This window comes from Quercus suber, unplaced genomic scaffold, assembly GCF_002906115.3.
Source record: "Quercus suber isolate HL8 unplaced genomic scaffold, Cork oak 2.0 scaffold_58, whole genome shotgun sequence".
NCBI lineage: Eukaryota > Viridiplantae > Streptophyta > Magnoliopsida > Fagales > Fagaceae > Quercus > Quercus suber.
The window spans coordinates 462556-475487 of record NW_027069523.1 but is presented as its reverse complement, the minus strand read 5'-3'; the positions used below and the strand labels follow the sequence as shown (position 1 = coordinate 475487).

At 30.7% G+C, this 12932-nt stretch overlaps 2 protein-coding genes across 2 annotated transcripts in view; both read right to left on the bottom strand.

Moving 5' to 3' along the window:
- The window catches only part of LOC112038509 (uncharacterized), a 34531-nt gene that overhangs the window by 15196 nt on the left and 6403 nt on the right, over positions 1-12932 (bottom strand). The window lies entirely within an intron of this gene.
- The window catches only part of LOC112038498 (amino-acid permease BAT1 homolog), a 10239-nt gene continuing 5194 nt past the window's right edge, over positions 7888-12932 (bottom strand). Inside the window, 1 exon segment of the mRNA XM_065772417.1 lies at positions 7888-7954. Within this exon segment, the coding sequence (XP_065628489.1) occupies positions 7888-7954 (67 nt within the window).

Below are 12932 nucleotides of genomic sequence, written 5' to 3'. Positions count from 1 at the left end.
ATCAAATCTACAATGCATGCATTTGAATCACTCCTAAAGATTTATAGGGTAGGGTTCAGAAATCTATTAAATCAAGATTAGGCGATGAATATTACCCAGATCATGGCCTCGAAAGTCAGAAAGGGAAAGAAAAAAAAAAGATTTTGTACTTAGAGCACCCATAGCAGATGTGGGATATGTGCCAAATGCTAAATATTTGGCACATATCCCACACCAAACACCAAAAACTCCTTTTATCAGATGTGTCAAATCTCAAAAATTTTGTCACATGTGAATAGTACTGTTGCAAATTTGCAACGGTACGGACGAAGAATGGTATAATTTTTATTGTTTTTTTTTTAAATTTTGTTTTCTCTCTCCTCTCTCTTTAGTTTATTCTTTTCTCTTCTCTCTCACCTCTGTTCTTTCTCACCGGTTCCCTCTCATCGATTCCTTCTCTCTTATAAATTGTTGATCTTGATTCGTCATCGTCGATCCATCATCGCCGATCTCTCACCGGTTGCATTTTGCATCGTCATTGCCAATCTCTCCGGGCATCGTCATCGTCATCGCTGATTGGAATCGACGTGGGCATCGACGTTGAGGTGAGATCCGAATCGATGTTGAGGTGAGATCGGAGTGTTCGTCACGATCATGGGCATTGACGTTAAGGTGAGGTGAGATCTTGATCGTGGGTTGCCGGTGCAAGTGGATTCATGGCTTTGGGTTGGCGGTGCTAGTAGTTTCATGGGTTTGGGTTGCCTGGGTTTTGGTTGTGTTTTCTGGGTTTGAGTTGCTATGCTAGTGGGTGTTGCTCTGTTTTTAATGGGTTTTATGGTGGATTGTTGATGACGATGGTTGTGGTGGTGGTTTTGTTTTCAGTTTTTTGTTTTGCAATGGATTGTGGCTACCACGATGGTGGTGGTGGTGGCGGCAACAGTGTTGTGGTTGTTATTTATTGTGTTAGATATATTATTTTATTGTGTTGTTTATATTATTTTTAATGTGTAGTAAATATTATTTTAATGTGTAGTAAATATTATTTTAATGTATAGAATTAAATGATGAAACATTTGATAAATGAGATGTTGTAAAATGATGTGGTAAAATAATAAAGTAGATCTTTGATGTAGCAAAATGACATTTTTTTTGCAGCACTTGCTGTGGATGTTCTTAAGCAGTTGTAGTTGATCGATATTTTGTCTTTCATATTTAGCTTTCTGGTCCATCATCAAAAAGGCCAAAAGCTGAACCATAAATACTATTTGAAATTTGAAGGGTATGTGTGAGTGCACACACACTTATCACTTTAATGAGAGGAAGTGCTAGAATATATGCACACAAAAAAGGAATTTAAACATTAGCACTAGATCATTCGAAAGAAAAACTGCCAACTTCTAGTAAACTATGAGCAAAAATTACAATTTTTTCCCTGATATGTAAACAGAATTCAGAACAACTAGGGAAAATATGATACACCAATGCCTAATAAACAAATTGAGTTATATGCAAAAATTACATACCCTTGATAGAGCCAAGACACTATACTCCGCCATCCAATTTAATCAAAATATCTTTAACATAACAACCAGTCCATAAGGGAAAGCTTCAGAGTCCCTTTTTGGTTGCCCAAGCCTAAAGTAAACCCTACTTCCATGCCTTCAACCTTACCCAGGAGCAGCACCTATCAAATTCCCTTTGTTCGTGGGCACATGAGAAATGAGCAAATAAATACAAAAGACAAACCAGACAGGCTAAGTGTCCTAGGAAGCAATTTTTTATATTTTTAATTTCACAAACCAGTCCTAGATAAATGAGGATTGTGGTAGGTTGACTCTCAAACATGAACCCAAAGATAAAATCCCTAAGATAACCGAATTCAGGGAAAAAGAAAGCAAGTAAATCAATGTCAATATCTTTCAAATTCATAAGACAACTTTTTTATAGGTAGATAATGGGAAAGAGGGAACGTAAGGTTAGAACCATAGATATGAGTTGCCACGAAGGACATCATTACTGCATGACAAATTAATAGACAACTTTTATAACCCAAAGTTCTAGGGGAAAACTTTCGAATTCATAGCCATAAAAGGCATTTCCTATGTTGAAACTCAAAGAGAACCATCCAATTACTCTAGGAACAACAATAATTCATCCTCAGATTCCAGGTAATTGTCACTCAATAAAAAGGGTAACTAGCTAATGCTGGTAAGTGGCATTATCATCGCGATGATAACCAATTTGAAAGTTCCCAATAATTCCAGCTATATAACACACAATAAAGCAACTAAGTTCCCTTCCAAGTACATTTAACGAATAAAACCATATGTCATGTTGTAAAAGATTTGCATGAAATTAACCTATAAGGAAAAAAGATCTGATAAACCCAAGCCAACTAATAAATTACAAGAAAAAACCAGCCAAACAATTACCATATACCAAAACAGAAGCACAACCTAGTGATACCAAATCATGCAAAATAATCTTCCAATCAATTTTGAATTTTCTAAGTTTAATAGATCACATATCACCCATTAAACATATACAATAAGATTTAGCCATGGATATTAGGTTCTCGATCCAAACTGGCCATTTGGTTCTTGATCAAATACAGAGATTCTAAAATTAAAAAAAAAAAAAAAAAATGAATAGCACCAAGCTCCAACAATGATAGAATAAAGATGAGAAAAATGAGATCACTAGCTAAGAGAGAAAGAGAGAGAAATTGCTTTGTAAGCTTCAAAAATTCTGAGTCCAAGACAAATTGATCAAAATAAGTTTTTGAATTAATCAAATATATGAGAGAGCGAGATAAATTGCATTGAATTCAGTAACATTTTCCATTAATAAAAATCTAATTTATTTTCTCCACGTTCATTAACCGTTGAAATAAAACTTTTCCAACATAAGCATTTTTTCAACCCTATTTTTTTACATTACTGAGTGAAAATAAAGTAAAATTTTAGGACAAAAAAACACCTTATTTCAACACTTATTCCTTACTTTTACTCCACAGTTGAGTACAATTGTAAAAATTGAAGGCTTCTATCAGTGTTTTTTAGTGATTGTAGATAAGAAAAAAAATGTTGAAAAAACTCAAGTTATTTGTAGTCCTCGAATCCTATCAATATTTATTGTATCTCATCGATGGTCCTTTTATGGTGTCACAACATAACATTTCAAAATAATGAAGCCCTCTTTGTTGAGTTATATATAGACCAGAAACCTATTGAAACAAAATCAAATTAGTATATTTGACACTTATCGATTTCAATCAATTGATTGAGGTTAAGATGCAATAACGAGGTATAACCCTAGATGAAATTCTAAACACATACGTACAATCACAAATGCAGCATGAATGGTTAAATGGAACAGGAATAGGGGTGGCAAAATTTGACATGACCCGCGAATCCGACAAGACCCGCGAACCAGACACGACACGACATGAAATTAGCAAGTTATGAGTTGAGGTTTAACGGGTTCATGTCATATTCGTGTTAACATGGCTGATTTGTTTAATAAATGGATTGGGTTAACACATAGAACTCATTTGACCTGTTTAATTAAATGATATTTTACCAATATACCCTTCAAACTCTAGGTATATAAACATATTAGTTGTTGTGATTTATTTTTTTTTTTGACATATTGTGATTGATTATTTGTGATATTGGATATGCTTTAATTTTGAATGATTATTTGTGATACAATTACTCGTTATTTCTGAATTTTATATTAAAAATATTTATTTGTTTGTTTTTTCATAATTTTTTTTTTTCATTTTGATAAAATTTGATAAACAGGTCGACACGACTGATTTGTTTAATAAATGGGTCGTGTTAAGGTTGAGAAATCTTGACCCGTTTAATAAATATGTCGGGTTAGTATTGACCTGTGTAGTCGAATATTCATGACTTGACACAACACGAATCTGACACGCAAACACGAATTGCCACCCCTAAACAGGAATATATACCATACGAATAAGTAGCAATTATTTTTGAAAATAAATTAAGGTAGTCCATTATATGAATGCAGAAAAAAAAAAAAAGGTTTGGCTTACCTCTAAAACATTTTTTTAACTAGACATGTTATTTTGTTTTAAATATACTATGACAAGTGGTAGTGAGTTTTAATTATCACATTTTATTTAGTTAGTGAATGATGTAACAGTCTCTTATTAAAATAAAAAGATATTCATTTTTAAAAAGTACTGGAGATAAGCCAAACCCAAAAATAATTATGAGGGAGATGGGCGGATGGAATTCACAAAGTCCATGAGGTACCTAATTAATTAAGTGACTAACTACTTTGACTCATTAATTCCAAGAGAATATTATCCTTTTTAAGGATTAGAATTAAGCATATATGTAAGGTTATTAATTATCTGTCCTAGGTTTCTATTAGTTTCTAGAGCCATTTTGGGAATGACAACAAGAACTCGTATCAACGTAAGAATAGTCATTTTAACATTTTGTCTGCATGTATCCACTGCTAATGATTGTAATGAAGCAGTTAATTTTTTTTTAAACAAAAAAAGAAAAAGAAAACTAGTGTTAGTTAATTAAGACCAAAATCCTTGTTTATTACATTTTAATTTGGGTACCTATATAAGAGATTTGCGATTCAATTCCTGCCTACACCAAAAATTAATTGGAGTCTTAGTTTAATAATAAAGAGTTATCATCAAGAGCGGATACCATAAGTTGAAATTCTCTAAAAAAAAAAAAATTGGGTACCTATATACAGAAAAATAATGTGTTATTCATTAACCAAAAGACATTAATACTAGTTGATACAAGAATAGGACACAAATTAAAAAAAGACTATAAAACAAATTAGGTGCAAAAATTCAAAAAGTATATAGTTATAACATATACCATATCTGAGAGAATTTATGTGCTTCATATATAACAGAATTTAATTTTCAATATTGTTAACCATCTTGTTCACCACTTGCTTTTAATTTTCAAGAACATCTTAAAGTTTTTGGAGGGTTAATGTTACCTTTTCATTATAGTATTACACAAATAAAAATGCCTGCATTAAAACGTTATTGCCATTTTTTAAAAGTTATTTAGTATAACTGTATAAGTATGATGTTTGTTAATAATCTACCTCAAAACTGGGTTCTCCTTCTGTCCTTCTAACCTCAATCAATTATATGCAATCATTAAGTTACTTCTTAATAATAATAATAATAATAATAATAATAATAATAATAATAATAATAATAATATTGAGAACTTTATGGTTCACCTCTCCTTCACTGTTTCTTTTTGGAATTCTTTCCTCAAATCTTTTCTCTTGCGATATGCATGTTGCCATATGTATTTTAGATCTTCCAAAAGAACTGGCTTCTCAAGGAAATACCATGCGCCTTCAGATAGGGCTCTCTCTGCTACACTTAATCTTTTTTCAGAAGACATCACTGCATGATATTCAAATCATATAAGTACTGATACATAAAAAATACATTTTTCTTAAAACATTAAAAACCAAAGAAGGAAGTTTAATAAGATGAAAAACTTACAAATGATAGGAATTTCTTCTTAAGTAGTACGCCCAGAAAAGAAAGACGATCCATATCTGGCATTTTCATGTTTGCTATGACAAGTCTAAATCGATGCTCGTCTTCATGAATCATAGACAATGCAACGGCTGCTAATTCAGTGGTGGTAACTGAAAGTACAATAAAGTATATTGTTGACATTTAGATTAACAAAGTGACAATGAATATTCATTACAATAAATTTTCTAGTAAATTGTAAGAATAAAATACATTCCAAGCACAAAATATAAATTATCCTCATTCTGTCTATGTAAGACTAAGAAAAATTTTAAGATTTAACGTTTACATAAACAAATTATGTATAATTGAATAAATAACAAAATGAAATGAGGATAAATGTATGTTGAAGCTTTTATTTTTCATTTTCTCTCTTAGGTAAGGTATTTGCATGACCTCTCTATATGCTTGACAAAGACTCAAATTACTTTTCTCCAACTAAATCATAATAAACCAGTAGGCTAATTTTTATGTAAAAGTACTAAGATCAATGATACAAAGAATTGTGCAGATAAAAAAAATGATATGAAGAATTATGTAAAATTGGAATAGCAATTAAATCAAAGATATTTGATGTTCAATGTAGATTATGGCCATCTTCCTATAGAAAAACTAGAATAGGAAAAAAGAAATCAAATTTGGAGAAGAATTACAACAAATTATAAAGCTATAGGGTTAAAACATCAAATTAACTGTAACATTCAGTAATAAACTAGGACAATATTTTTACAGAGAAATTTTAAACTACTAGGCTAAAACATAAACAAAAATTAAACCTTTACCTAATTTTGACAAGGCTTGGGGTATAAAGGTTAACAATGTGAGAGAACTAAGGGTGTTTAGTAGGAGTATTTAAACAACAATTTTTATTATTTAAACAACACAATACGTATTTCTATAATACTTTTTTACCCACGCGTATTTTTAAAAAACTTAAATAACATTACTAGAACAACATTACAAAACGAGCCCTAAGTTTTTTAAATAACCAGGTCATCAATGAATCCATCTATGCCTAAGCATTTTTACCTGAATTGAAGAATTCTTTCTAAATTAATCAAAATTTTCACTTTTTTTTTTAGATTTTTTGTTGTAGATAGCCTTAATCTTTAGATAAATAAAAAAATGTGGGGAAAAGAGTTGGGCTAAGATTTGTTTTATTAATTTAATGTATAGAATAAAAATTTATTAATTGTCATATACATGTCTCTATGTTTGTGTGTGCGCGCCTGCACCAACATATGAATATTTATATTTATACAAATACACACTCAAACATTTCATACAAGGCCACCCTCCATGATTTTTATGTATATGATAGGTGTGGTTAACTTATCACTCTTGTATTTTGTAGCAGAAAATGAAGATAAAGTTCTGGCCTCTAAATAAGAATTCAGAAATGAAGCATAAAATTTAAAACCGATTGAAAAACCAAAATCAGGAGGATAACAGACAAAAGAACATGAAAAATAAAGTCATGACTTTGATTTATTTATTTATTTTTGCTAATGAATATACAAAAAATAAATAAATAACTTTGATTGAAGAAAATATATGATGAATTATATATTTTTACTTATACCCTTGAATGTATATTGTTCAAGCAGTGATGCAAGGTACATCAGAGAAGCAGTTTCATGATCCACCAAAAGAATATCTAGACCGCGAGCAAAGTTAGGGACAGAACTAATCAGTTCATTACTACCCATTCCATCCATTTTCAAAAGAAACAACAAGGTGAAGGTGTCAGTTCAAGACTGAGAATTGAGAAACTTGAACACCAAACAGGTTTGTTTAGACCAACAATGAAGCTCAAGCTCACAACAAAACTAAGAACAAGAACAACTAGAAAATGATTAGACTAAGAAAGCTTAACCAGAGAGAGACTCAAAGAGGTGTAGATTGTAGAAATGGTGCTCTCACAACAAGGTGAAGGTGGCCAATTCAAGACTGGGAATTGAGAAACTTTGGACACCAAACAGGTTTGTTTAGAGTTTAGACTAAGAATGAAGCTCAAGCTCGATCACAACAAAACTAAGAACAAGAACAACTAGAAAATGATATATTAGACCAAGAAAGCTTAACCAGAGAGAGAGAGAGAGAGACACAAAGAGGTGTAGATTGTAGAAATGGAGCTCTCAAAACTTGGTTTAAATGGAGAATCAGTATGGATCACTGTGCAACATTTTATTGGGGCCCAAAAATTAAGAAAAATTCGAGGGTAGTTAAAAAAGGAAATGCCTTTGTGGGCCACACTCAGACAGCCAATTGGGTTTGTGACACGTCACCACTGAGATTAAGACTTTTAGGCAAAAAGGGAAACAGCATTTTTCTTTTCACCACTCGTGTGTGTTAGAGAGGAGAGTCAAAGATTTGAGACTGTTGACAGTTGAAAAACCAGCCCTGCTCATATAGTATACAGAAAAAGCTACATGCAAAACTGTTCACTGTTTTTTGCGTACATTTCGTACAACATGGGTTTTAGCCCTTTAAACAAAGGCAAAAATAAATAAATAAATAAAATGCAATTCATTCCAATATTCTAATTTCTAAACAAGGCAAAAATTGTTTGCTCATGATTTATAATTTCATATCTGTTTAGTGCATGATAGGAGAAGATCATTATCTGATTGATAAACTTACTATTTAATTGTTTGACCATGATATATGGGAATATTGTTTCACCTTCCATGTATTTTAAACCCTTTTAACCAAATAAAGTAGTCTAAATTCTTCAAGACTAGTTTTAAATTTTTTGCCCAATTTTTCCTTTAAGATGGAAGGTATTAAATTTTAGGTCCTAGTTTTTGAAATAAAATGATGACATTTGGCAAAACAAGTTGACCAGTATTGACTGAGGCAAAGATGTGTGTATATATATATAGGATGAATTTATGCAAAAAAAAAAAAAAATATATATATATATATAGGATGAATTTGATTCAAAATTGTGAAATTATGCCAAAAAAAAATCTTTTTATTTTGCTATTCATTTGGTCTTGTAGGGTCACAATTTAGGGTCCAAGCCAAAGAAGAATTGGGTGATAGCCTAATGAACCCAATACAATAAATTTGTAGAGAATGGATTAAGAGTTAGGCCCTAATGAAGTTAATAACGACTAGTGTGAATTTAGAAGATGATTAAGCAAGAACAAGACTCTCTGGATTGAATAGATTCACTGTCCAAGGAGATCATTCAGAGTATAAATCAATATCACTGTTTATAATTACAACTTTGATTGCTACAGTGTTTCTTTTTCTCCTTTTTCTTCGATCCCCCTCTCGTGGAAGATCTCTCACATTATATAGTTCCTCTCAAGCCATCTTGATCCTACACTTGTTAATCATCTAAACTTTCACTTGAGTGTCTGTCCCATCAAACACTTTATTTGACTTTCTATGAGTTGTGATATTTGATATTACACTGTATAGGGGTTTTCTCCACATAAATACAGCCAGAAAAGTTGCTGCAGTACATTTAATACGATGGTAGCAGCTTTTTCTTTAGATATTTCTGAATTCTAATTGCTCCAATACATGTATGAAGCTCATATTTATCGTGTAAACCTCCTGATAGGTCGCCTAGGTTGCTGGACTATAGATTTGAACTGTAGTTGTCATGTTCGAGGAGGAATTACTCCTCAAATTGTTCTCCATCTGTTCCTTCTTCATGAGACTTTAAACTTGAGATTTCTCTTAATCACTTACCCCTCCTCGGATACACTCACGTTCCCAAATAAGGCCCAAGGCCCAATATACAAATTTGGGCTTTTTCCCTACAGGTCCAATGCAAAAAAGTAGAAAAGTTATGTTACAGGACCAAAAAATATAATTTGTAAACTTACCAAACACATTAAATCACATTTTAGAATTACAAGCATAATTTTTTGTGCAAAACATAGTAACGAAACAGGCAGATAAAATTGGCACATGCCCTTTTTGGCAAAATAAGCAACATTTTGCCTCATTTTTCAAATTAATTAGGGAAATGCTCCTCTTTTGAAACTTGATTTTCTCAAAATCGAGTTTAAAAAAAAAAAAATTTGAAGCCCTATAGTGACGTTTTAAGGACCTATAGTGGCGTTTTGGAACTTGAGCCTCATGAACTCGAGTTATAGTTTTTTTTTTTTTTAAAAAAAAAAAAACCTATAACTCAAGTTCATGGAGCTCGAGTTCCAAAACGTCATTATACGTTCTTCGAATGTCACTATAGACTTTTTAAAACGACATTATAGAGTTTAACTCGATTTTAAAAAATCGAGTTTCAAAAGAAAGACATTTCCCTAATTAGTTTAGAAAATTGAGCAAAATGCTGCTTATTTTGCCCGAAAATGGCATTTGCCAATTTTGTCCCCAAACAGGCGCATATTCATATATGGTAGCTATTGTCAAAGGTAATATCAACTTCACCTTTTAGAAGGTAAGGCAAGATAAATATATACATAGTCAAACAATGTTCAGCCCTCTTATAATTATTATTAAGTAACTTAATAATTCATATAATTGGTTGAGTTTAGACTTTGGAAGGACAACTCAGTTTTGAGGTAGATTATTTACAAACATTATACTTATACTAAATAACAATGTTCAACCCTTTTATAATGATTATTATTATTATTATTATTATTATTATTAAGTAACTTAATGATTTCATATAATTGATTGAGCTTAGAAGGACAACTCGGTTTGATGTAGATTATTACGAACATTATACTTATACTAAATAACAACGTTCAGCCCTCTTATAATAATAATAATAATAATTATTATTATTATTATTATTATTATTATTATTATTATTATTATTATTATTATTATTAAGAAGTAACTTAATGATTGCATATAATTGATTGAGGTTAGAAGGACAGAAGGAGAACCCAGTTTTGAGGTAGATTATTAACAAACATCATACTTATACAGTTATACTAAATAACTTTTAAAAAATGGCAATAACGTTTTAATGCAGGCATTTTTATTTGTGTAATACTATAATGAAAAGGTAACATTAACCCTCCAAAAACTTTAAGATGTTCTTGAAAATTAAAAGCAAGTGGTGAACAAGATGGTTAACAATATTGAAAATTAAATTCTGTTATATATGAAGCACATAAATTCTCTCAGATATGGTATATGTTATAACTATATACTTTTTGAATTTTTGCACCTAATTTGTTTTATAGTCTTTTTTTAATTTGTGTCCTATTCTTGTATCAACTAGTATTAATGTCTTTTGGTTAATGAATAACACATTATTTTTCTGTATATAGGTACCCAATTTTTTTTTTTTTAGAGAATTTCAACTTATGGTATCCGCTCTTGATGATAACTCTTTATTATTAAACTAAGACTCCAATTAATTTTTGGTGTAGGCAGGAATTGAATCGCAAATCTCTTATATAGGTACCCAAATTAAAATGTAATAAACAAGGATTTTGGTCTTAATTAACTAACACTAGTTTTCTTTTTCTTTTTTTGTTTAAAAAAAAATTAACTGCTTCATTACAATCATTAGCAGTGGATACATGCAGACAAAATGTTAAAATGACTATTCTTACGTTGATACGAGTTCTTGTTGTCATTCCCAAAATGGCTCTAGAAACTAATAGAAACCTAGGACAGATAATTAATAACCTTACATATATGCTTAATTCTAATCCTTAAAAAGGATAATATTCTCTTGGAATTAATGAGTCAAAGTAGTTAGTCACTTAATTAATTAGGTACCTCATGGACTTTGTGAATTCCATCCGCCCATCTCCCTCATAATTATTTTTGGGTTTGGCTTATCTCCAGTACTTTTTAAAAATGAATATCTTTTTATTTTAATAAGAGACTGTTACATCATTCACTAACTAAATAAAATGTGATAATTAAAACTCACTACCACTTGTCATAGTATATTTAAAACAAAATAACATGTCTAGTTAAAAAAATGTTTTAGAGGTAAGCCAAACCTTTTTTTTTTTTTCTGCATTCATATAATGGACTACCTTAATTTATTTTCAAAAATAATTGCTACTTATTCGTATGGTATATATTCCTGTTTAGGGGTGGCAATTCGTGTTTGCGTGTCAGATTCGTGTTGTGTCAAGTCATGAATATTCGACTACACAGGTCAATACTAACCCGACATATTTATTAAACGGGTCAAGATTTCTCAACCTTAACACGACCCATTTATTAAACAAATCAGTCGTGTCGACCTGTTTATCAAATTTTATCAAAATGAAAAAAAAAAATTATGAAAAAACAAACAAATAAATATTTTTAATATAAAATTCAGAAATAACGAGTAATTGTATCACAAATAATCATTCAAAATTAAAGCATATCCAATATCACAAATAATCAATCACAATATGTCAAAAAAAAAAATAAATCACAACAACTAATATGTTTATATACCTAGAGTTTGAAGGGTATATTGGTAAAATATCATTTAATTAAACAGGTCAAATGAGTTCTATGTGTTAACCCAATCCATTTATTAAACAAATCAGCCATGTTAACACGAATATGACATGAACCCGTTAAACCTCAACTCATAACTTGCTAATTTCATGTCGTGTCGTGTCTGGTTCGCGGGTCTTGTCGGATTCGCGGGTCATGTCAAATTTTGCCACCCCTATTCCTGTTCCATTTAACCATTCATGCTGCATTTGTGATTGTACGTATGTGTTTAGAATTTCATCTAGGGTTATACCTCGTTATTGCATCTTAACCTCAATCAATTGATTGAAATCGATAAGTGTCAAATATACTAATTTGATTTTGTTTCAATAGGTTTCTGGTCTATATATAACTCAACAAAGAGGGCTTCATTATTTTGAAATGTTATGTTGTGACACCATAAAAGGACCATCGATGAGATACAATAAATATTGATAGGATTCGAGGACTACAAATAACTTGAGTTTTTTCAACATTTTTTTTCTTATCTACAATCACTAAAAAACACTGATAGAAGCCTTCAATTTTTACAATTGTACTCAACTGTGGAGTAAAAGTAAGGAATAAGTGTTGAAATAAGGTGTTTTTTTGTCCTAAAATTTTACTTTATTTTCACTCAGTAATGTAAAAAAATAGGGTTGAAAAAATGCTTATGTTGGAAAAGTTTTATTTCAACGGTTAATGAACGTGGAGAAAATAAATTAGATTTTTATTAATGGAAAATGTTACTGAATTCAATGCAATTTATCTCGCTCTCTCATATATTTGATTAATTCAAAAACTTATTTTGATCAATTTGTCTTGGACTCAGAATTTTTGAAGCTTACAAAGCAATTTCTCTCTCTTTCTCTCTTAGCTAGTGATCTCATTTTTCTCATCTTTATTCTATCATTGTTGGAGCTTGGTGCTATTCATTTTTTTTTTTTTTTTT